This window comes from Medicago truncatula, chromosome 3 (assembly GCF_003473485.1).
Source record: "Medicago truncatula cultivar Jemalong A17 chromosome 3, MtrunA17r5.0-ANR, whole genome shotgun sequence".
In the NCBI taxonomy this organism is placed as follows: domain Eukaryota; kingdom Viridiplantae; phylum Streptophyta; class Magnoliopsida; order Fabales; family Fabaceae; genus Medicago; species Medicago truncatula.
This window is the reverse complement of record NC_053044.1, coordinates 31,587,300-31,613,458: the sequence shown is the minus strand read 5'-3', so window position 1 is coordinate 31,613,458 and position 26,159 is coordinate 31,587,300. Positions and strand designations below refer to the sequence as shown.

General features: G+C 33.1%; 2 protein-coding genes across 11 annotated transcripts; both read right to left on the bottom strand.

Annotated features, from left to right (window-relative positions):
* Window positions 1-1,385: 1,385 nt before the first annotated feature.
* On the bottom strand, window positions 1,386-25,114 carry LOC11438060 (uncharacterized). Of its 10 annotated transcripts, none has more exons than XM_024778406.2 (20): window positions 24,737-25,107; window positions 24,349-24,438; window positions 24,193-24,241; window positions 20,438-23,530; window positions 19,754-19,819; window positions 16,963-17,854; window positions 16,378-16,541; window positions 16,178-16,258; window positions 16,013-16,087; window positions 15,759-15,863; window positions 15,095-15,212; window positions 14,850-14,999; window positions 14,737-14,765; window positions 14,386-14,424; window positions 14,174-14,272; window positions 13,987-14,070; window positions 13,738-13,803; window positions 13,412-13,532; window positions 13,183-13,317; window positions 12,301-13,103 (listed from the first exon to the last, which is right to left on the bottom strand). In XM_024778406.2, the coding sequence occupies exons 4-20, from the start codon at window positions 23,528-23,530 to the stop codon at window positions 12,532-12,534; spliced, it is 5,889 nt and encodes a 1,962-aa protein (XP_024634174.1). In that variant the 5' UTR covers window positions 24,193-24,241; window positions 24,349-24,438; window positions 24,737-25,107; the 3' UTR covers window positions 12,301-12,531. The 10 variants fall into 10 exon arrangements, 8 of the variants coding, with proteins under 8 accessions (XP_039687280.1, XP_024634174.1, XP_039687279.1 ...); XM_039831345.1 differs by having other exon boundaries at window positions 24,193-24,238; XM_024778404.2 differs by lacking the exon at window positions 24,193-24,241 and having other exon boundaries at window positions 24,349-24,429; window positions 24,737-25,108.
* LOC11446538 (uncharacterized) lies at window positions 4,144-7,263 on the bottom strand. Its single transcript, XM_039831348.1, has 4 exons — window positions 5,506-7,263; window positions 5,034-5,194; window positions 4,862-4,942; window positions 4,144-4,772 (listed from the first exon to the last, which is right to left on the bottom strand). The coding sequence occupies exons 1-4, from the start codon at window positions 5,732-5,734 to the stop codon at window positions 4,692-4,694; spliced, it is 552 nt and encodes a 183-aa protein (XP_039687282.1). The 5' UTR covers window positions 5,735-7,263; the 3' UTR covers window positions 4,144-4,691.
* Window positions 25,115-26,159: the final 1,045 nt, after the last annotated feature.

Genomic DNA, 26,159 nt, shown 5'->3' with positions numbered 1-26,159 from the left:
CTGCTTTTTTTATGCACAAACATGCTTTGTGTTTTTTTGACGCACAAATTAAAAATACATATTGCATTATTCTTTATTTCATGTGCATAATTTGTGTTAGGATACATATTGCATCACTATTTGAAAAACAACTAAATTCAATCCTAACCAGTTTGGATGGTATTATGAGAGTTGCACCAAATGTTCGAAGACATCAATGTCAAATGGTGCTAGCTATAGATGCACATGAGGGAGTGATGCTTAATTTCCATTCGTTTCAAAAATGTTAATTGATCAACGAGGTTCATATAATGTGCATGCATGCATTTATCTAGACTTTATAGGAAGATAAATTAAAAAAAAGGATATGTTCTAAGAAACTTTTTTTTTCTTCTGAGCAAATGTTCTACGAAGCTTGATCCATGAGGAATTCAAAATTCAATTTTTTTGTTACAAAATAAAAAAGAAAATCAAAATTCTATTTTAGTAGTGTTCAAAAAAGGAATACTAATGACACGATACAATTATATAAAAATGACATTCTCATAGTATATGTCCTATATATATATATATATATATATATATATATATATATATATATATATATATTGGGGTTTGGGTGCATTATTTAAATACACCCAAACACAATCAATATTGTATGAAAGATTCAGTAAAATAACTTCATCAATGTAACATGCAACAATCACTAATAGTTTTAAATACACAAACATAATGAGACTCTTTAGTTCACTTCGGATGAGAAACGACGAAACGTTACACCCAAGAAATGAACAATATTGAAGTACAAATGTTCCCACAATGGAAAGCATAACAAAGTAGCAATGATGGAATATAATTACTAGACATTGTTTATACACTGTTTTTCATTTCCCCTTGTACAAGAATGGCTCGAACCTAATCACTTACAACACAACTTTATTCTTAGCCCTTTCAAAAGTTCTGAGATGAAAAATCTGAACAGTCTATCTGACCTTTAGAGGCTACACTAAACATTAACATATTACCATGTTACGTTTAGAACTTTCTTCTTGCGATAAAATTCTGAAAAATACCACTAATATGTCTACATTGTGGTTGTAATATAATTAGGAGGACTTTAAAAACCTTTATATTGCAGCTGCAACTGCAGGTGCCGTCTGTAACTTATAACAACCATGCTATTGAATCTACAAAACTAAATTCGTTCATCATCTCTGCATATTGAAACTGTATCCCAGTATTTTTTTTGTTGTTTGATCCCAACTTTTCTCTTAGTCACATTTTGTTTGTCGTATATACTAGTTTGGATAATCTTCTGAATATGAAATTCTATTTGATATTTTCCAATATTTATCCAAATCTTAGGATGCATTTGATGCATATTGATTGATGAGTGGTGTATAGCATAGCAAAATGTGTTCAACGTGTTTTCTTATTCGAAATAAGGAAGATATCAATAATACAATGATACAACAATCAATAAGATTTGTTTAATTCATTTGAAATGAAAAACAGAAAAACAACCCAAGCAATAAATAATATTCAAGGATAAAGAGAAGCAGGGAACATCTTGAACGAATGTATGGAAAAAAATAGTTTAGTAGCCAATAGGATCACTTAAAGCAGCCCGAGTTTGTAAAATTTGTGCCTCCTGTTGAGTGATGTTCTGCAAAACAGCTTCAGAGGAAGCCAATTGATGCTTAAGATCCGCCACATGTTGAGTCAAAATGTGTTTTGAGTCCAACAATTTTTGCAATGCATCTTGAGAGACTTGTAAACCAGGCAACAAAGCGCGCTTTTCGATATCATCCAACCATTCCTTATGAAATGGAAATCTGCGTGCATCTTGTAGTAACTCAACAAATTCAGAGTGGCTTGAACCTAACACATCCAACACACTATGAGTTTGGAGGAATTTCAATAGCTCCGCTAGACAATTGTAGGTATAACCCTTGTATCTGTTACTCAATGAAGTGTCGTTTAAAAGAACCAAAGGATGCTTAACAAAGAAATCAGTCAACAAAGACAAGTTATCATAATCGAAATGCTTCTTGGAGACTAGTTGCTCAAGCTCCCTCTTGACATGCAAAGAAGAACTGAAATCTTCTACTTTTTGAGAAGGGTCCCCTGAAAGTATAGGAAAGAATATTTAAGCCTACTTGAGCACACCAAAGTTAGTTAAAAATTAAATGCAAGCAATAAAATACCTTTAGAAGACACCAGAGGAAACTCAGATGCAACAAAAGATGCAACAAAAGACGTGATTCAAGGAGAGGGTTTAGATTTGGAAACTATTATATCATCAATCTTAGGAAATTGTTCCTCAATATTTGAGCTTACTTTCTTGAAAGCATCATCATTTCGAGAAACTATACAAATTGTGAGAGAGGATAAAGTTCAAAATCAAAAGGGCGATGAATATCGAAGTAAGATAAGAATATAAAAATAGATTCAAAGCATTTTCACCTTCATCATTGGTCTCTGTAGTAGCAATGGAAAAAGAAGTCATGTCCATTTGGTCATCAAGATCTTCCTACACAGATTTAAATCACTAAATGATATATCATATCTTATAATGGATCAACCTCACTATATTTTACACCATATATTATATTTTGCAAGAGTCTGATTCCACTACGAATAAAATTAAAAATAGAAAACAAGAATTTCAGTGTTAAGCATCTACAAATATTGAGCAACGATTCTCCATAACTTTGGATATAAGATTCGGAAGCAATAGACTTAAAAAAAAAAAATCTTTATAAAAAAATTAGTTTAAATCTTGTTTCATAGGAAACCTATCGAATGGCAATTATTAATGAAAAAATGGACCTCATGATGAACTTACTAATTCTTCATCTAGTTGAGAAGGGTCCCCTGAAAGTATAGAAAAGGATAATTAGTCCTCTCTGAGTACCAAGTAATGTTCTAAAAAATAAAATGAAGGGAGAAAATCTATACCTCCGGATAGCATCGAAGGAGATTGAAATGCTTGAGGCGAAGGAATGATAAGGGCGGGCTTCGATTCTAGAACTTCAAATTCGACATCCTTAGAATATCGTTCCTCAACAATTGAGGTTACTTTTATGACGGCATCGTCATTTAGAGAAACTGAACAAAAGGTGTGAGAGAAGAGATTTAAACTTCAAAATGAAAAGGGTGATGAGATAACTTAAGAAAATAAAATTGATCCAAAGAGTCTTCACCTTGATCATCATTAGTGTTACTAGTTTCCTGCAAGTTATTAACATGAACGTCTGGAGTGGCAAAATGCCTTGTCATGGAAATTGGAGGAGAAGATATGGCCATTTCGCCGTCACTATATTACTACAAAAATTCAAACATACAAATGATATCATCATGAAGTCTTAATATGATTTTTTGGATTAGCCTCAATACATATTACTCCGTCCGTACTTGATCTTTGGTTCTTTTAGTTTTTATTTTTGTCCCAAAATTTTGGTTCTTTTAGGAAACCAAATATAATGAAAGATGTTTTTTCTTTTGCACACTTACAAAAAACCGAAAGCATGCATTGAATGGATTACGAATAAAATGGACTAAACCTGTCTAATTTTGTACTTTCTTAATATCTGTTGTCAAACCGAAAAGGACGAAAGATTCGGAAGGAGAGAATGGACAAATCATCATCCATAAAGTAGTTCCTTCTTCAACACTTATTTCGCTAACCTGCTTAAAATTAAAAAGATGTTTAAGATTGTAGTATAAGTCAATTCCTGCATAGACAAAGTGTCAAAAAGAATACTAGCAAGGAGTAACTACTTGTATAGGTGGCTAATTCTTTGTTGGTGAATTGGTGGAACACGTTTCTGCTACATTCTTTGGTTCTGAAATGGTAGACACCTCCAACTAATTGTATACAATAGAAAGGTAAATTAGTTAGTTGTGCATATTTGTAAGATTCACTTGAAATAAAATATGTTTCTTTCGGTATTTCATTTTTAGCTTTATATGCACAACGCGGTGTTACGACATTACATGATTTACCTGAGAAGGTTTGACGGCTCTGTTGTCAAAGCGGAAACGCGGCGCGGCCACACCAAAAATTGACGCGGTGCGGTATGCGGGCGCGACGCGGGCGCTATTACATGACGCGGACACTAATATATTTAATACTAAAATACTATAATGTTGAAAAAGAAATACTAAAACAACTTAAATATTACTCAATTCATAATTTGAAATAAAACATGTCTTAGGCAAAACATAAGAACATACTTGCAAGAAATACTAATAAAATTCAAGGTAGCAAACACTTTAAGCCTCTAAAGCTTAAAGTAACAAAAGTACTAAACATGAAATAAAACTTCGAATTCAATAATTATGAGCAGCTGAGATATGGAATGATGGATGAGGTGAAAGATCTGAGCAGCTGAGAGATGAAGTGAAGAGATGATGGAATGAAGTGAAGAGATGAAGTGAAAACCTAATAGTGTTGTACGATTGAATTGGGAGAAGAGGAAAAGAAGCGGCTGTTCTCTGTACGATGGAATGAAGTGAAGAAATAGGGCTTTGAAAATTACAAAATTAACCTTTCTAATGTCACTTAAGTGAGGGGTAATTCTGTAATTTCGCTTCGACCCGGAAACGTGCCGCGCTAGACCCGCTCCCGCTCCACGAAAAGCGGCCGCAAAACCCGGTTTTCAGCCGCTTTTGCCTAACGCGCAACGCGACCGCGCCGCGTTAGGCCGCTATTGACAACAGAGTTTGATGGTAGTATCAGGTTCTCCAAGTAGACGTTGCTGTTCCATCGATTGTTCATTCATCAACTCCTGTAACAAGAACAGAAGCAATAATGATCTTCAGCTATTAATTACATCCATTAAAATTCTAACGCAGTTTGACATGGCCTGGAAATCACTTTTGAATTTGTTGGTATTTCTAAATCGGGAACATTTTCCACAAGTTCATGCTCTGTCTCTGGTGTCCGTTTCATTTTTTTCTGCACAAAAAATAGCATGGTTGAATCAAATACATTGTCACGTTGATTAAATTCTGGTGCGGTAAGCTTGAATCAATAGATCGGTATTGACCTTTGGAGAAGTCAGCTCATGTTCTGATGATGCTTTAACTTCAACCCCAACGGCAATTTTTTTAGAGGTTTCTGGATTTTCATTACCACTATTGTTGCCTTTGGTCTCTTTTTGTAGTTGTTGTCGAAACAGAGTCTTGAAATACCTACACAATTCAGGATCTACAGCAAAATAATATAGAGATTAACATCATTATATAGTAACTCAAGCATAATAATAAAATAAAAACTTCCACTTTCAATTGTATATCACCATTTTCAAGTTTAAAGATGCACAAAATTGTTTATCAATCTACCTAATAATTAAATTTTACATAAAATCAAAGCTTCTATTAGATAGGTCACTACATGAGCCCTTACATTTTAGAAATACTTATGCATGCATACCTCTTACCGCTCCTTTAAACAAATCGTATGTAATAATTTACAGCAAACATGTAATAGTTTTTAAAAATATTGGATAGAGTGTGTACCGTTGCGAAAATATGAAGCAGACAAGGCATGTATTTTTGTTGATTCCAGAGAGAGTTTTTGACAATTCCGTATGAAACGATTTTTTACAGCTTGAAATTGAATTCTCTGGGCATGACTGAGGATTGGTAGATTTTCAAATACTACACATTCTAGATTTGGAATCTTCACTTTCTGATCATCACCTTCAATTACAAATATTTCCTCTAGCTCATCTGATTCTCTTATCATCAGAACATTTAGCTCAGGAAGCTCTTTACATATGGAGATTGGAAATACATATTTCAACTTGTTGCACTTTATTACAAAAATTGCAAACCTAAGTTCAACTTGTTTCACCGTTTTTTTATTTTTGCTTTGTGTTGTTGTTTGTTTTGGTCTGTGTTGTTGTTCATTTTTGTTTTGTGTGTTTGCCGTGTGTTTCTGTTATGAGAGTGGGTGGTGGCAATAGATATGGCCTTTTTTGCGGTGGCTTGGATTCTCAAACCCGAAAGGGTCTGGTTGTCTTAACTCAAAAGGGTTGTTTGGTTACTAACATATTGAACTCATCCCTCGATCTGAGATCAAACACGTCTTTGAAATCGGTTGATTTGGTGTTTCTGTGCTTGCTTGATTCTCTGATATTCCACGTTTGTTGAGATCTGCAAGACTGAAGACGGGCGGGCTACTCTCTAGTACTGACTTCTTATCCATCTTAGTCTTTTTGATTGTGATCAGACTGTTATGCTCAAAAGAGCTTTTATGCCTATTGCTTTGTTCAATGGTTGTTGGTACATGAATCTTGATACCACGTTTGCGGCCAATCCATTCGTCAATTATGAACCTTGTTTGATCCTACAGACGCTTACTCGTCATTTTTTTTGTAACCTGATTTCATACCCGTACGCGAGTTCACTGAGTTGCGTTCGTAATGAGTGATTGTTTTGTTAGGATTGATTAAGGTTGATCTATTTGGTTTGTATTTCCATGATTTATTTTCAGCTTGGTTGTACCAGGAATATGTTTAATGTCTGCATGGTCTTTGTATCTCTTTATTTTTATTTATATATTTCTCATTTTTATTCTTTCACTTAAGTGGCAACCACTTAGTTCATCTTCTCTATAAATAAGAGTTCTCAGATAGATGAACTCGCTATTTTTTCTAATATTTAATATGGACCATCCAAAGGTGGACCCTTCTTTATTTTAGTAAATTATAATAAAATATTTTTTCTGTTCTTCATATTTTATTAATATAAATCTCATTGTTTACTAAATATAGTAAACCACCCTTGAACCAATTTTAAGAGGTGCATATTAGTAGACACACTCTAAAAAAATGTATTTGTTTAAAAAAATTAAATGTTTTTAGTTCACATAAAATTATTATGTTTTCTTTTTTGTCCCAACATAAAATTACTTGTTTAAAAAATCCGCATGTTTAATCATCCTTTGAATTTTAATGTTTTTTGCAGGCTTGAACATTATTCATTTAAAAATATATGCTGACTTAAAATCATCAAGTTTAGATTCACGAATAACAAAGATATACAAAATAGGGATACCTTGATGATTTTACCGTCCCCGCAGTTATTGAGTTCAAGTTTTTCCAAATGTGGAAATGTGAATCATTTAAATTTGATGTTTGGGTTCAGGTTACTCCTCCAGCTCGCCGCCGTAACGGAGGTCCTCCGTTTTCTCCACTCCACCGTGGCGACGGTGGTCGAGATTGGTGCAACCAATCTTCCACCACTTCACTTTCTAGAAGCTGTTTTAGGAAATTTTGACGATGCCAACATGGTACTAGGGTTTATGAGATCCAAAGGCGCTGCCTTTTACTACCCCCATCGGACCATGGGTTCCGGTGGTCTTGCCGACTCCTGTTTTCTTCATCTTCTTGCTTTGCTGAAAACCTTGGAGAGAGCAAACGGATTCGTTGTCAATATTGATGATCCGGAATCCGTGCTTAACTTGATCGCTATGCTGAGAGACTTCCAATTTGGTGGTGCTTGGATTGATGCTTTAGAAAAAGTTGTGAAAGAGTCCATTGGTGTGTCAAACGCTAAACTAGCAAGTTAGGAAAGACCAAGGGTCAATCGGCCATGAGGCTTGGACAAGCAACACTGATTCGTGATTATCATAAAAAACAAATGGAGTTAGAGCAAGGCAAAATTCTCTCACTTGACTTGGAGCGTGAAAGGATCTTGAAGTTTAGGCAGGATCTTGAAAAAGGTGCTAAAAAACAAATTCCCAACCTAAATCATACGAACATTGTTAAGTTCCTGCCTAAACTTCAAGATCCTTTCACGCTCCAAGTCAAGTGAGAGAATTTTGCCTTGCTCTAACTCCATTTGTTTTTGATGATAATCACGAATCAGTGTTGCTTGTCCAAGCCTCATGGCCGATTGACCCTTGGCCTTTTCCAAACTTGCTAGTTTAGTGTTTGACACACCAATGGACTCTTTCACAACTTTTTCCAAAGCATCAATCCAAGCACCATCAAATTGGAAGTCTCTCAGCATAGCGATCAAGTTAAGCACAGATTCCGGATCATCAATATTGACAACGAATCCATTTGCTCTCTCCAAGGCTTTCAGCAAAGCAAAAAGATGAAGAAAACAGGAGTCGGCAAGACCACCGGAACCCATGGTCCGGTGGGGGTAGTAAAAGGCAGCGCCTTTGGATCTCATAAACCCTAGTACCATGTTGGCATCGTCAGAATTTCCTAAAACAACTTCTAGAAAGTGAAGTGGTGGTAATTTTTGTTTTGTTCTTGTGTCTTCTTGAATAAGCTTATCGGCTTCTTCTTCCCAAGAAAGAGCAGTAACTTAAACATCTTCGTCCTTTCTACTTCTAGTCTAGCTCTTTCTTCTTCAAAATCCTTAGCAATGCACGTGAAGCAACATATATAACTTGACTCTTCAATCGCCCCATTTATCAATTTATCTACATAAGGCTTCGCCAAATCAGTCAGAAAACTCGCCATCTAAATAAATTTCAATAGATCAAAGTTAGGCATATATATGTTTGTGTGTGTGTGTTGTATTGTGTATTGAGAAATAAAATGGTTGATAAATGATAGTAGATGACACACTTTTCATCAAAGAATTTTTTTGTGTAGTAAGATTTTCTTCGTTCGAAGTCTGTTCATTTGAAAAATGATACTTGATGACACATTTTTCATCAAAGTAATTTGAAACAGGGAGTCCATCCAATATTAAAGATTCAATCAAGAGAATTAGGAGTAATTCATGTTCCGCAGCAAACAAAAGCTGCAGAGTCAATAACTTTTACAAAATAGTTTTGGCATATTGTGTGCGTAGTTAAAAGATAGGACCTTGCATTGTTGCAACTTATTAAATAATCCTTTCATATCATTTACAAAATGGTAAGGCTCTCCTCTCCTGTTAGTGTTTCATAGTGGATATCGAACTTTTATTTAATCAATGTAGTAGCTTTCTAAAATATTGAAGTTTTTGTAACTTACGTCAGTATGTATCAATCCACTGTTATTTCCCCTTTTTTCAATGCTTGAAATTAGAGGACATTTTTGAGGATTTTGACTTGGAAGCAGGCTTCAGGTTTTAAGCTCTTAGTTTGAAAAGAAAAGATAACATGGCTTGAACAGAAAATTTATTACAGATAGACTATGTTTGATTGATTCAATCCTTATCCATTCAAGTTGGTGTTCTCTAAAAAATAATACAAAAGCATAAAACTCAAGTTGATTTATAAAACTTAAGAAATTAATTAAAATTGTTAAAAGTATGATTACCTTAGTTCCAGCAGTTTCAGCAAATGTTGAAGATCATTCTCCAATATGCAGTAGCGAGGTAGTGTTTACTGCAACAACTCTGTTGTAGAAATATAATTATGGTTCAACAACTAGACAGTCTTTCCAATAATTTTAGAAAACATACTGAGATTGTTATAACTTTTCATAAATGCAAATATGCAATAATAAAGTGGTAGTTATTATTATGTTTGCATGTAAGAAGGAGAAGATAAAAGAGAAATTACCATAGGCGGAAGATGTGCTGCAATTGTATCAATTCTCTGTTCTCAACAACTGGACAGTAGCTAGCATTAAATTAGCAGAGCTGTTTCTGCAATCAGCATTAAGTGAATAATTTGATATTGTAGTTCTGATAACAAACTTATGGTCCAACGTATAAAGTAAATGTTCAATTAAATTATTCAGAGACTTCACAGGCTCACAGCTAGCTAGCTAGTCAAGTCTTGTCGTTGATTTAAAGCTTCAGTTATTGATTGATTACACAAGAACTAAACCAACCAATGGTCACGATTTGGTTTTAAGTAAGACCATTCTCAATGGTAAAAAAATTTCAATACCCTTCAACACCCACTTTTTCAATTTCTAACACTCTACATAATTTTCTCTCTCATAATTCAACACTCATTCAATTTTTTTGCCTCTCCAATGGTTTTTTCAGTCAACACTCTACCCCACCACCTTTTATTTCTTATTTTTATTTAATTTTATATTTTTGTTTTTATAATTACCTAAAATTAGGCTAAACTACACCTTTTGCCCCATATGTTTAGGGAAATATGCTCTTTTGACCTCCTAACATAAGGGAAATATGCTTTTTGACCTCTTATCTTTACAAAAAGTTGCGATTATGGCCCTTTTTTTGGGACACGTGGCGTCTTCTCAGCAATTTTTGGATGAAAGGGGCCAAAATTGCCATTTTTTTTAATAGGGGGCCAAAATTGCAACATTTTGAAACATAGGGGGCGAAAAGTGTAGTTTAGCCCTAAAATTATCGATTATAATTAAATTAAAATAATACAATTAACTATTTATTTTTTAGTTTTTTTGGAAAAACAAAATTTTATAAAATAATTTATTTTTATTTTCTTAACTTAAAATGAGACACACAAATAACTTAAAATGCAAGACAACAAACTAAACACGTGACACACAAATAACTTAAAATGCAAGATAATAAACTAAACATACAACACACAAGGAATTTATTTAGTACAATACAAATCATCTTCAATCACTATACATTCCAAACTTTGTCCATATGTGCTTCACTAGATCTGCTTGCAATTCGTGATGAACATTTGAATCACGCAACTCGGATCTAGCACGCACATGATTTGCAAAAGATGGTAACACCTCGGTCGAGTATGGTTGCGGTGTACTAGATCCACTTCCCTCAGGTTGCTCAAAATCGGTCCAACGTTGAACCTATGTATCTCGTTCATCCTCAACAATCATATTATGTAATATGATGCATGACCTCATGATGATACCCAAATCGGCTATGTCCCACAAGCGAGCTGGTTCACGGATGATTTTAAATCGAGCTTGAAGCACTCCAAAAGCACGTTCGATGTCCTTCCGACAGCTCTCCTGATGTTTTGCAAATAACTTATCGGATTCACTTTGAGGAAATCTAATTGATTTGACGAAAGTTGGATAAGAAGGTTAGATACCATCAGTTAGATAGTATGTCATATTATAGGGACGTTGATTCACAAAGTAATTCACTAATACTATAATAACTGGTTTATGCTTCTTCACACTTTGCTTTTCATATGAATTTGGAATCTAACCTACCAACCAATTGATTGATTCCTGGCGGCTCAAAACAGTAAAATTGTGAAACCTCAAAGAGAGAGATTCAGAGATTCTTGTGAAATTTCAAAGTCAACTTGGTTATTTTTAACAAAGTGGAAATATATTAGAATAAAACATATAATTCACTAGGCATTTTCCAATAAACTCCAATGCTTTTGCATCTTCAAATCAGAAAAGTGTTGCTGGTAGCATACCTTGAACATTAAAAGTTAAAAATTGTTTATGTATGGAAATCCCAAGTCACCAATTTTTGCTTGTCCAAGATGTCCATTGACAAGTATGTTATATCACACTTGAGGTCCCTATGAGTTACTGGATGATCATGTTCATGTAGATACAATTGCATGATGGATTGGTATTTGGTGCTTGAACCTCTAAATAAAGCCTCTCCAAATTTTCTGGTGTACCAAGTGCATCAATTGCTGTATACAATGCTTTCTTTTCCCCTTTTCCAAGAATAGCTCCAAGCTAATCACATACAACAGACAACTTTATTCTTAGCCCTTTCAAAAGTTCTGAGATGAAAAATCTGAACAATCTATCCAATCTTTAGAGGCTACACACTAACATATTACTAGGCTACGCTGCAAAGTTTCTTGCGATAAAATGCAGAAAAATACCACTAATACATCCATATTGGGTGGTAATAACATTGAGGAGACATGTTGCAATGGATGTGAGCCTGTAGATGGAGGAGTACGATTGTTCAAATGTTATATTTCAACATGTGTGCCTCTTTTAAGATCAGGGGACATTTTCAGCATTTCGGTTGATGGAGTGTGCATACGATGAGTCGACATTTAGGTTTGTTGTTAGAGATCTGACAACCAAATCACATATTCTGGGAGCAGAGGCCAAAGACCCACATCTTAGATTATAGCCACGGACGGTCATGAAGGTCCATACAGACTAGATTTTATTAATTTGACATGGGATCACTATAAGAGAAAGATGGTAGATAATTTCATAAAATAAAAGATGATGGATAAAACTGGAGGTTATTTTTTTGGGTATATAAAGTGAGTATTGCAATCCTTTAATCGAATATGACTACATATTAACGATAAAGCTCTCCCTTGTTACGTTTCAAGCCCTACATTCTCAGGGTTCGAACAGAGGTGATTTAATTACAGAGTAGTTGTGACAATTTAGAAACAGATATATCTTATAGCAACAACGCAATGTAAACAAAAGTTATGGTAGCTTGTTGTAAGTATATTAATGGTTGTTGTAATTAAGAATCATAGCTCCACTTCAACATTATGCGATTCCAATATTCTTAATTTGGTGTTTCCTTTGTTTGATACAACAATAATAATCGATAACAATTTAAAAATACGCATAGTAGCTCATTTCAAATGAGAAAAGCAGAAAATAGCAAAGAAATAAACAATATTTAATGATAAAAAGCTCCAATCCAAGAACAAACGATAGTTTAATAGCCGAGAGGGGCACTTAAAGCAGCCTTAGTTTCTAAAATTTTTGCTTTCTGTTGAATGATAGTCTCCAAATCAGCTTCAGAGGATGTCAATTGATGCTTAAGATCTTCAAGATGTTGATTAAAAATGTTTATCTTTAAACGCATCTCTTCAACTTCTTTCGTGACACGCTGCTCGGAATCCAATAGTTTTTGCAATGCATTTTGAGAGAATTGTAAATCAGGAAACAAAGCGCGCATTTCAACATCATCCAACCACTCCTTATCAAACGGAAATCTACGCACATCTTGTAATAACTCAACAAATTCAGAGTTGCTTGAACCTAACACATCCAACACACTATGAGTTTGAAGGAATTTCAATAGCTCTGCTAGGCTGTTGTAGGCATAACCCTTGTATCTGCTACTCAATGAAGTGTCCCTTAGAAGAACTGAAGGATGCTTAACAAGGAAGTCAGTCAACAAAGACAATTTCTCAATAGCCAAATGATTATTGGAGACTAGATTCTCAAGCTCCCCGGTGACAACAAAAGAAGAACTTAAATCTTCATCTATTTGAGAAGGGTCCCCTGAAAGTATAGGAAAGAATAATTATGCATATTTAAGCACAAGTAAATTAATTAAAAATAAAACAAAGAAATAAAATACCTTCAGAAGGCTTTGAAGGAAACTGAGATGCAATAGAAGAGGGTCTTGATTTGGAAACTAATATGTTATCATCCTTTGAAAACTGATCCTCAGTATTTGAGCTTGCTTTCATGACATTATCATCATTTAGAGAAACTGACAAAAGATGGGAAACAAGAGAGCTAAACTTCAAAATAAAAAGGGCGATGAGGTAACTTAAGAAAATAAAAGCGATCCAAAGATTCTTCACCTTGATCATCATTAGTGTTACTAGTTTCCTGCCAGATTTCAACATCAACATCTTGAGTGGTTACAGGCTTTGTTATGTCAATTGGAGTATAAGCTATTGCTCTTTGGTTGTCACCTTCTTCCTACAAAATTCAAATAAAAGAATGATATCATTATGAATTCTTAATATTTATAGGATCAGCCACGCTATAGATATTTTCGTCTGAAATAGGCTTACTTCATTATAGAAAAAAATATAAAACAAAAGAATCAAAATGTCAAAAGCAGTAGGCTCCCAACGCAATGAAATATATAAAAAATGAACAATAATACTTGTAAGAAGAAGACCTGTGAAGATGTTTTTGTCTTGGCATTAGCTGATGTAGTTCCTTCTTCAACACTTATTTCGCTAACCTGTCAATATTGTAGTATAATTCAATTTCTGTACTGACAAAGTGTGAAAAAGAATACAAGAAAATGGTCGACAAAGTTGATGCTTCCAACTGATTGCATAACATGAAAATGTAAATTAGTTGCAACATATTTTTAACGTTTCTTTTTTAGATTTATATGCACAATGAGGTGGTACTATATTACATTATTTTCTTGAGAAGGTTTGACGGTAGCATCAATTTCTCCACGTAGACGTTTTTGCTCCATTTCTTGTTCATTCATCAACTCCTGTAGTAAGAACATATGAATTATTTCATTACTAGACTAATATTGAATATGTATATATTTGGAGAGGAATATCCAAGTGATTTTCACATGGCCTTCAAATTACTTTTGAATTTGTTGGTATTATTGCTACTGATGGCATCTCTTGTTGAGGAACATTTTCAACAAATTCATGCTTTGTCTCTAGTGTTTGTTCCATTTCTTCCTGCATCAAAAATAAATGTTTGATTCAAATACATTGCATTGATGATTGTATTCATATGTGGTTAACTTGAATAAATAGAATGTCCTCGTAAGCTTAGCTCAGTTGGTACGGACAATGCGTAAAATATGCAAACCCCGGGGTTCAAGATCTTCCTACACAGATTTAAATCACTAAATGATATATCATATCTTATAATGGATCAACCTCACTATATTTTACACCATATATTATATTTTGCAAGAGTCTGATTCCACTACAGATAAAATTAAAAATAGAAAACAAGAATTTCAGTGTTAAGCATCTACAAATATTGAGCAACAATTCCCTTAAGTTTGAATGTAAGATTCGGAAGCAATAGACTTAAAAAAAAAATCTTTATATAAGAATTAGTTTAAATCTTGTTTCATAGGAAACCTATCGAATGGCAATTATTAATGAAACAATGGACCTGATGATGAACTTACTAATTCTTCATCTAGTTGAGAAGGGTCCCCTGAAAGTATAGAAAATGATAATTAGTCCTCTCCGAGTACCAAATAATGTTCTTAAAAATAAAATGAAGGGAGAAAATCTATACCTCCGGATAGCATCGAAGGAGATTGAAATGCTTGAGGCGAAGGAATGATAAGGGCAGGCTTCGATTCTAGAACTTCAAATTCAACATCCTTAGAAAATTGTTCCTCAACAATTGAGGTTACTTTTACGACAGCATCCTCATTTAGAGAAACTGAACAAAAGGTGTGAGAGAAGAGATTTAAACTTCAAAATGAAAAGGGTGATGAGATAACTTAAGAAAATAAAATTGATCCTAAGACTCTTCACCTTGATCATCATTAGTGTTACTAGTTTCCTGCAAGTTATTAACATGAACTTCTTGAGTGGTAAGAGGCCTTGTTATGGAAATTGGAGAAGATATGGCCATTTCGCCGCCACCATATTCCTACAAAAATTCAAGTTCAAACATACAAATGATATCATCATGAAGTCTTGATATGTTTTTTAGGATTAGCCTCAATACATATTACTCCGCCGGTTCTTGATCTTTGGTTCTTTCAGCTTTTTATTTTTGTCCCAAAACTTTGGTTCTATTAGGAAAGCAAGACACAATGGACTAAACCTGTCTAATTTTGTACTTTCTTAATATCTGTAGCCAAACTAAAAAGGACGAAAGGTTCGGAACGAGAGAGTAGGGAATGGAATGGATTGCGTCTGTTAGTTTTCCCTCATGTTTCTCAAGTGGACAAATCATTTTGATATATCAAAATTAGTTTTCCAAAATATGACAGCAACATAACTTTTCCAAAATTTAAAAGCTGTAGATTCCAATTTTTTTTCCTCTTTATATATCAAAATTAGTTTAAAGCTTGATTCTTACAAATCCAATTCCATTGCAATTAAATAATAACAAAAAGAAAAATATGACAGCAATACCTACAAACAGAAGACTATGTTAATTTGAAGGCTTTGTTATATATAATAAACTCACCTGTGAAGATGTTTTATGCTTAGAAGTAGATAATGGACCTAATGATGTTGTTATTGTCTTGGCATTAGCTGACGTGGTTCCTTCTTCAGCACTTATTTCGATACCCTGCTTAAAATTAAATGGATGTTTAAGATTGTAGTATAATTCAATTCCTGCATTGACAAAGTGTTCAAAAGAATACTAGCAAAATGAGGGAAATGCCTTTTGTTTAGCTTTATATGCACAATGCGGTGGTACGATATTACATGATTTACCTGAGAAGGTTTGACGGCAGTATCAGTTTCTCCAAGTGAACGTTGTTGGTCCATTGATCGTTCATTCATCAACTCCTGTAACAAGAACATAGGCATTAATGATCTTCAGCTATTAATTGCATCAATTAAATATCTAACTCAATTCAAACATGGACTAGAAATCACTTTTAAGTTTGTTGGTATTTCTAAATCAGGAGCATTTTCAATAAGTTCATTCTCCGTCTGTGGTGTTTCTTTCATTTTTATCTGCACAAAAGAATAGCATCCTTGATTCAAATATATTGTCATGGTGATTGGATTCAGAAGTGGTAAGCACAGGATTTCTGGACTTCAATCCTAACCTCAAACTATTTATTAGTATTTACCTGTGGAGAAGTCAACTTGTGTTCCGATGCTGTTTGAACTTCAATCCCAACCACAAAATCTTTCGTGGTTTGTGGACTAGGATTTTCATTACCACTATCGTGGCCTTTGGTCTCTCTTTGTAATTGTTGAAACAGAGTCTTCCAATAGTCAAACAATTCAAAATCTACAGGCAAAGTATAATAGAGATTAACATCCTTATATAGTAACTCAAGCATAATAGTGATTAACATCCTTCTGAGCTTAGCTCAGTTGGTAAGAATAATGTATAAAATATGCAAGGTTCAAGGTTCAAACCCTAGACACCACAAAAAATAAAATAAAAATAAAAACTTCCGCTTTCAATTGTATATCATCATTTTTAAGTTTAAACATGCACAATATTGGTTATCTATCTACATAATAATTAAATTTTACATAAAATTAAAGCTCCTATTCGATAGGTCACTACTTATGCATGCATACGTGATATCGCTACTTTTGAAGATTCAATTGTTTTTATCCTTTAACAATACTAATGCATGATATGTAATTATTTACGGCCAACATGTAATAGTTTTTAAAAATATATTGGATAGAGTCTGTACCGTAGCCAAAATCTGAAGCAGAAATATCATTTTCGAAGTCTGGTGTTGACTCTGAAGCCAGAGATAGTTTTTGACAATTCAGTATGAAACGATGTTTTACAACTTGAAATTGAATTCCCTGAGCATGATAGAGGCTTGGTAGATTTTCAAATATTACAAGTTTTAGATTTGGAATCTCCACTTTGTGATCATCAAATTCACTTACAAATATTTCCTCTAACTCATCTGCTTCTCTTATGATCAGAACCTTTAGCTCAGGAAGCTCTTTAGATATGGAGATTGGAAACACATATTTCAACTTGTTGCACTTTTCCACAACAAGTATTCTTAGCTTTGGGAAGCATGTCTTTGTTGTGGACATAAAATTTGAGGATTTTTTATTCTCCAAATCATCTTCAATAATATGCCTCAACTCATTGCATTCTTCAATTCTCATATGATATAGCGCAGGAAGGTCTTTATATATGGAAATTGAAAAGACATATTTCAACTTGTTGCACTTTATTACAACAATTCTTTTTAGATTTGGGAAGCATGTCTTTGTTGTATTCTCCAAATCATCTTCAATAATATGCTTCAACTCATTGCACTCTTCAATTCTCATATAATACAACTGTGGTAGACACCTTATTACAGAAGTGGTGAAAACAATTTTCAACTTTTCACATCCCTTGATTTTTATTCTTGTAAGGTTTTGGAGGGAGAACGAATTGTTGGGACCCACAAAAAGGCATGTCATCATAGGCAGAACATCCAAATCAATGTCTTCCAAAGCTAAGTTCATTTGCTGTTCATTTATTTCATTCAGACAAAAGATACTTTCTACTTTGGAGTTATTCGTTACCATGAGTCTCTCCAAAGCGAGAAAATTATCCACATTCCCACTCAATTCCTGTAATAAATGAATGGGAAATAAACACAATGCATAAAATAAGAATAACAAAGTCATATAAGTACAATAGAGATGATAAAAGGCTCTGGAATAAATTATTACAATATAATGTAACAAAAAGAAAGCACTACAGTATTTAATTAAATTAATATTGTTATTTAATTTTCAACACTCCAACCTTTTTGTTTTTCAATCTGCTACCCTTCCTCCATTGAATCAACCCCCACATTCACATTTTCATATAAGTTGTAGACAAGGACGAAGGGCTTCATAACAATGGGTATCATTGGCCACCTCAAAAGAAAAACATATCTTGAATAATTAACATAGTTTTTACAAGTAGCTAGTTCATTAATATATTGTTTGATTACGCCAAACAATTTTGTTTGGTTCAAAGAGAGATGCTCTTAAAAAAATATTGATATTCTAATTAGTTTAGTGTCAATTATGGATAACTTTGACTTCTGAAAACTTCATATAGAACTCAAATTTTATAGATAACTATTGTTAGCTTTTATTTTCTTCCTTGTCATTTCATTAAATTAAAGTATAGAAGTTTAAAATTTGGCAAATTCTATGGTACATCCAACATTTTGAGTGTACCAGTACACCAAATATTAAATTGATTGTTTTTTGAAGAAAAAATAATTATTTTCTATCATTGACAATTATAATAATTAAATCTTATTTACCAAAAGCGTCGATGAAATAAAATTTACTTATAATAATTAAATTAATTGTTTTTTGAAGAAAAAATAATTATTTTCTATCATTGACAATTATAATAATTAAATCTTATTTACCACAAGCGTCGATGAAATAAAATTTAATTATAATAATTAAATTGATTGTTTTTTGAAGAAAAAATAATTATTTTCTATCATTGACAGTTTATGATGAAACCAAACATGTTTAATTATCCTTTGAATTTTAATTTTTTTATGGGGTGTATTCAATTGGGATTTGGAAGGATTTTAAAAGACTTTTTTATGATGAAAAAGTCATGGGGTATTCAATCAAGACTTTTGTTTAAATTAAAAAAGTTTAGTGGTATTCGATTAGGATTTTCTAGACTTTTAAAACAAAGTCTAGAAATCTTGTGATATTCAATCAAAACTTTTTACAACTTTCAAAAAGTCTTGTGGTATTAAAAAAAATTCTGATTTCGATGGATTGTTAAAAAAATGGGATTTCTATGGATTTTGATGGACTTTTAATTTTAGGGATTTTTTAGCTTTAAAAAGTCTTTACCAACATCATGAGATTTCTATGGATTCTCATTTTTTTATTTCTTTTTTGTTTTTACATCTCCCTTATCTCCTTCCCCTTTCTCTCATGTCCTTCTATCAAATATGTTTTTTATGTAGCTTCATCCCTTCCATTTTCACAGTCTGTTATACCATAAAATGTGATAGCCAAACTCCCACACAATAACTTCCTGACATTTTTATAATACTTTCTCATCCATGCCAATTATTTATGGAATGAAATACAGTATCAAACTATCATCACAATGTCTGTCATGCTTCAAAAAACATTGCAATCAAAATTGAATTTCTTTTTGAATTTCATCACTATATGTTACCAAGCATATAAAGGATTGATTTTTCAAAGTCTTTTAAAATCCACAAGACTTTTTTTATACAAAAATTGTCTTTTAAAATCCTAATTACAGGCATGGTTTGAACATTATTCAATGTTGCTCCACAATTTTTGTTTAGCATAAGATGAATGAAATATAAACTTTTTAAACATCAAAATATAATAAGTAACAAAAATAGAGAAATTTATGTGGGGGAACTTTTTATAAAAAAAAAAAAAATCATTTAAAAATATATGATGACTTAAAATTATGAAGTTTAGATTCACAAATAACAAAGATATACAAAATAGAGATACCTTGATGATTTTACCGTCCCCGCAGTTATTGAGTTCAAGTTCTTTCAAAGGTGGAAATGTTGATTTCTGCAATCATGTCATCCAAATAAAAATAGAAGTTAAATATCTCTTATTTCTACCCAAATAAAAACTGTACATTAATAGTAATCTTCAAGCATACGATGTCTAATAAAATGAATTTAAAAATAGTTTTTTTTTTCCAAAAAATAAATTGTATCAATAACTATGTTGCATAGGTATGAGTACAAATATGATACGGGTACTGGTACAAGAAGATGTTTATTTTTAAAAAAACTAAAGAACGGGTACGTCAATAAAATCATGAGTTTTGCTATATAATATAACATGAGAGGGCTAAATTCTTCAATTTATTATAAAAACATCACAATAAAAAGTTTAAATAGTAAGAAAATTTAGCTGTTTACAACCACAAAAAACTCCTATGCAAATATAATACTATATTATCATATTAATAAATAAGAGAAAGTCACAATTTTCAATCACAATAGAATAATACCTCAAAAAAAAAAAATCACAATAGAATAATGAACTAAAATGAAGTACCATAAGCACCGTACGCGTACCCCCGTTTTAAATGTACCCATGCTTCAGAGATCAATAGTATCGTATTAAAAAAATTACAAAAAATAACATCACAGAAGAAATAGAAGGTAAGAGGGTTACCATTAAATTGTCCTGCGGTTGATCCTTAGAAACCAATGTGGTACTCCTTAATCTGTGCCCATATATTTTACCACAACAATATATATCAGTCCATGAAAACATATTGCATTTGATTGGCTCTGATTGTTCTTGTGGCTTGGAAGCATCTCCAGAAATGGAAGATGACCTCTTAATGGATGAAGTCATGGTACGATTACATTTTGGGAAAATGTCGATGAAATTTGGTATGTCATGAAGCTCCATTGTTTTGAGGGAACCAAGCTGGACATCTTTGCCAAATATGTATTTCAGATTATCACAACTTTCAATTGTGATGGATTCTAGTGCTGGAAAATCATGAGCATAGAGAAACGGAAGTACAAATTCAAGTGCCGGACATTTCTCAATACTAAGAACCTCCAGTTTCTGAAATATTGAGCCTTGACTTGTGCTTTCATTATCATTAATAATTTCACCTCTTGATTCCTTCCCTTTTCTTTCACCTATTATTATGTTTTCAAGACCCTCACAATCCTTTATTTTCAATCTCTCCAACAACACTAGGCTAACAACAGTTGACAGTTGAAATAGGGAGATCAACATCGGGCATCCTTTCAATGACAATCTCTTTAGATTGAATAGGTTTAGTTTGCACTTAAATAAGCTTTTCAAATGTTTACAATCTTGGATGGACAACTTCTCTAAAAAGTTCAGAGAGTCAAAGGAAAGAGGACCATTGAACAATTCTTCCAAATTATGTTGGTTCCAAAGTTTTAGTACAACCAACTTGGAGAAGACTTTTGACACTTGAGATTCAGTGTGCTTAGTATCAATGAGGCACTGTAATTGTGAAATGGATCCCAAACGAAGCTCAACTATATCATTCATACCTTGATCCATGGGAACAATCTCAGGTATGATGTTTTTCCATTCCCCCTCGATTCTTCTTAGTCTAAGAACCTCTGCTTCTTGCATGCAATACTTGAGTGTTGTTTCAGTTAGGAAAAACTTATCTTCGAATACAATAGACACACACTTTGATGATGATTCGTCCTCTGAACTCGAATATTCATCAATATTAAACCTTCGTAGTTTAGGGAAAGTTATTTCTTTGCAACAATCATTAAAGCTATCTGTGAAATACAACTCTTCAAGTGATGAGCATCCTTCAATCACTTCAAAAGGATTATTCCTTGCAATTTCACAACTTTCCAATTTCAACAATCGAAATTTCTCTAGTTTTGCAATTCCATGAGGCAATTCATCAATTTTACAATCATCCAAATCAAGAGTCTCAAGGCTTTGCAGGTTTCCCAAAATAGAGATGTCACCCAAATTGACACGCTCAAAGAGAAGAGATCGAATATTTTTCATCGATTGAACTGAGTGAGGTAATGATAGAGGTATAGTAGGATACTGGTCATATATTAGATGAAAAACTCGAAGGCCCGTAATATTTTCAAAAAATGAGTTCGGGACTTCGATTTTCACATTCTGACAATCTTCATCCTTATGCATAATGACAATTAGAATCTCAAGCTTGGAACCATCAAGCTTAAATGAAAACACATCCTTAGGCTTGCCTTCACATAACAAATATTTAATATTCATCTTCTTTTCAACACTTGCTTTTTGATATTTATGATATAACTTTACTCTTTGAAACTCTCTGCTCGTCCATTGGGCTGCATCACGAACCAAGTCATGCATTATCAGGATGCTTTGATCTCGATCGGCCTCCAACAATAAAGAAAATTCTACGAGTTTAGTTGTGGATATAACAACTTGGTTTCGAGCATCATCATAGCTGTCAAAATCGTCCCCAAAAAGGCCTCCTCCGATGCCAAGTCTGGTTAACCTTTCGATAGAAATTTTTTCATCTTCTCGAAATACAGAACACAAGAGGAATAGTCTCATGGCATTCTCATTCTTCATATTATCATAGCTAACATCCAAGCATTTATAAATTTTAACAACTTCCTCATCACCGGGCATGGGTTTCTGCAAGGATTTTAAGGCCCCATCCCACACTTTCGGATTTTGTATGCCCTTCAAACTACTGGCGATAACAGCAATTGCAACTGGTAATCCTTTGCATTCATTTGCAATTTTACGGCCCTTGTCGAGCAAACTTGTAGGTGACATTTCTTTTAGACCAGCATGCGTTTGGAACATGGTCCATGCTTCTTCATCAGATAAGACCTCCAGTTGGATTTTCTTATTGCATCCTAATCTGTGGCAGACAGAGAGACTGCGTGTGGTTACAAGAATTCTACAGTCTTTGTGATTGTCAGGAATCCCTATTTTATCAAAATCGATATCATCCCACACATCATCAAATATTAGAAGAATCTTCTTTTCCTCGTTCTGATCAATCTTACCTTCATTGGTTAATCTGCTCCATAGTTTTTTGGGTCGGTCTGATTCACTACAGTCGTCAAATTTCAATCCCAAGGGTCCAGCGATATCATCTTGAATCTTTCTGATATCAGGAGACAATGACACTGTTGTATCGATGACGTTAGTAAATTGTTTGCATTGCTTAAGTTCCTTCCCCACTTTTTTGGCCAATGTAGTTTTTCCTGTGCCCCCCATCCCTTGCAACCCGGTTATATAACTGTTGTCATCTTTCAGAGCATCAAAAAGCTCTTTGTATTTGGATTTTCTACTTTCAAAAGAAATATAGTCTCTGGATGAATAACGTTCAACATCTGGAAGAGGAGCAGGGAGTCCAATTACAAGATCCTTTCCATTTTCAATCAATCTTTTAATTTGCTCCTTCTTATTTGTCAGTTCCTTTCCCTTTTTATATCGCCATATGATATGAGGACAAAATCCAAAAAGACATTTTTGTTTTGTTTTGGTGTCTTCTTGAATGAGCTCATCAGCTTCTTTTTCCCAAAAAAGAGCATTAGCTTGAATAACTTCTCCTCTACTGGTTGCCACATCAACACGTTGCTTGACAGTTGTGTTTTCTGTTTCCAATCTAGATCTTTCTTCTTCAAAATCATTAGCAATGCACGTGAAGCAACATATATAACTTGACTCTGCGATCACCCCATTTATCAATTTCTCCACATAGGTCTTCGCCAAATCAGTTAGAAAACTCGCCATCTAAATGAATTTCAATACATCAAAGTTAGACATATGTTTGTGTATGTTGAAAAATACAATGGTTGATAATGAATCTCATTCTCATAGCATATCATTCATGTTCTTTTATTGTAAGAAGATTTTCTTCATTCAGGGTCTGTTAATTTGAAAAATGATAGTTGATGACACACTTTTCATCAAAGAATTTTCTTAGCTTGTTCAAACAAATATTTGAGAAAGTTCAAATGGGAGTTCATCCAATATTAAAGTTTAAGATCCTTTAAGCCAATCTCTGAATACCCAATTTATCTTTGAAAATGATAAACAAGTCATGAAAAAAGGACCATGTAGAAAAGTAGAGTGAAGACCAAAATTGGAAATCATATACAAATAGAAAATCTGAGGAAGTGATAAAAGAAAAACAACCATGAGATTATTTTCTACCTCAATTGTGTTACTGTTGTAAGGACGTACTTTTTAACAATATTTTTCTTTCTCGACAGCAGGCAGCAGCTAGAATTTAGAGAATTAGGAGTAATATTCACTGCAAAAAATTCCTTATAGACTATGTTTGATTCTACCTTATCAACTCGAGTTGGTTTCTCTAGTTGATTTATAAACCTTTGTAAACAATTAATTAAAATAGACTGAAAATTGTTAAAGTATGATTGTTTGTTGGTTACCTTATCTCCAGCACTTTCAGCAAATGTTCAAGCGTTCATTGAAACTCTGCTGTAGAAATATACTTTGGTTCAACAACTAGACAATCTTTCCAACAATTTCAGAAAACCTACTTTATATTTGAATGAATGATGAAGCAAAATGAAATTGATATTTACCTGATCTTTCCAACACAGTATTTTCGGCACATTCAACGCATACTCAAGTCTCATGAACAATCTTCCTCATCCTTCTCCGGTCTGCAGTACCTAGAATCACAAGAATCTTTAAAGATAGTGCAAACAATTCATTTGTAAAAGATTCTCATTAAAGACAATTTTGAATACTTTGGTTTATTGAATTATTTTTTTGTTTACGATGGTTAAATATTAATATAAGTGTTAGAGTTTTGTTTTAGAGTTTGTCTAAAAGATAATAGAAAGCATAAAACTCAAGTTGATTTATAAACCCTTGTAATAATCGTATGAAATCTAGAACTTGGTCACTGTAAACAATTAATTAAAATATCGACTGAAAATTGTTAAAGCATGATTGTTTGTTGGTTACCTTAACTCCAGCACACTTTCAGCAAATGTTCAAGCCGTATGAGCAACTCTGCTGTAGAAATATACTTTGGAGGCTTAATTTTGGTTCAACAACTAGACAATCTTTCCAACAATTTTAGAAAACTTGAGTTAAAAGTGTGGTAGCTAGCTAAAGTGTGGTGGATAAATCTTTTTTGTTAATGGGTGAGTGGATTATGGAAACTGAAAACCTCAACTATGAAAGCTTGGACTGATCTGATCGACTGCATTGAGTTGCAAGCAAGATTCAGGTCGCTTTCTAGACACATCTAAACAATAACCCACGATGAGAACAAGAATTTCAATATTTTGTTTGTATCTTGTTCAACACTGTAGTATAAAGTGATGTTTCCATTATTGACAATCTTTACAGCTAGCTAGTCATCATTGTTGATATAAAGCAATTCAATTATTGGTCTCACTTTCACATTTGTAATATAATTCCAAGTCTAAAGAAAACCCACCGACGGTCATGATTTAGTTTGAAGACTCTTGTTACTAAATTGTGGTGGGTCATGACAAATCTATATTTTGATAATATATTTCTATTCCCAAGAACGTTTTATATCCGAAAATAAAATTTACTAATCTTGTAACAAACATAAGCATGTATATTTCTATCTTTTTATTCCTAAGAATATACGAATATAACTTGAAACAAACGCACCCTAAATTTACATATCCGGAAGGTCTGTACAATTACAACATGATATATCATGTTTATCTTTTAATCTTTTTAAAATATAAATATAAGATCAACATATAGATTTAGTCATCTAAGGTAGGATGTTCAACAAATCAAATCATAAAACGTATTTCCAAAGATATTTTAGGAACTTACATTGTCGTGTATGCAAATTAAATCTTTTCTTTCTCAAAATGACTTTTAATATTTTATGGGCTAACCGGTGTCTTCAGAGCACTGTTTAAGTATACCATAAAAGGGAATTATTACCATAAAAGGAATCTGCTTTTGACTTTATTATAAATTAATTATACAATTTCAATGCATTAACTACTATTTAATTTCTTTTTTCATATCCTTAACCAGTGTCTTGGGGGCACCAGTTAGCATTTCCCATATTTTATTGATATTGTAAAGTGATTTATAATTTATGACAATTTTTTTCTTTCTTAAAACAACTTATAATTTTTTTCAAAGCTCTCTTTTCCCCTTTAAACTCATAATAAAACCTAAGACTTGTATCAATGGAAAATGGTGGAGCGGAGCGGGGTAAAATCATATTCCATTGATTGATTTTGTAAAAGAAATGACAGAAATAAAATGGAGCATGATGAAATCCGTTCCATCTAATACCATTTATTTTTTTTCATTCCCTCAATTTTAGATATATCCAATGGAATGAAACACACAAGTTTTTGTAATTTCTCAATATGATGTGTCG

Coding starts and splice junctions, on each gene's coding strand:
- LOC11446538 (XM_039831348.1), bottom strand. CDS start 5,734: ATGATAAGAGAATCAGATGAGCTAGAGGAAATATTTGTAATTGAAGGT. Junction 4,943..5,033: donor ATGAGCTGACTTCTCCAAAG/GTCAATACCGAT, acceptor TTTTTTGTGCAG/AAAAAAATGAAACGGACACC. Junction 4,773..4,861: donor AAATACCAACAAATTCAAAA/GTGATTTCCAGG, acceptor TTCTTGTTACAG/GAGTTGATGAATGAACAATC.
- LOC11438060 (XM_024778404.2), bottom strand. CDS start 24,402: ATGAGACTTGAGTATGCGTTGAATGTGCCGAAAATACTGTGTTGGAAA. Junction 16,259..16,377: donor ACAAGTTGACTTCTCCACAG/GTAAATACTAAT, acceptor TCTTTTGTGCAG/ATAAAAATGAAAGAAACACC. Junction 15,213..15,758: donor AGCATAAAACATCTTCACAG/GTGAGTTTATTA, acceptor GAATTTTTGTAG/GAATATGGTGGCGGCGAAAT.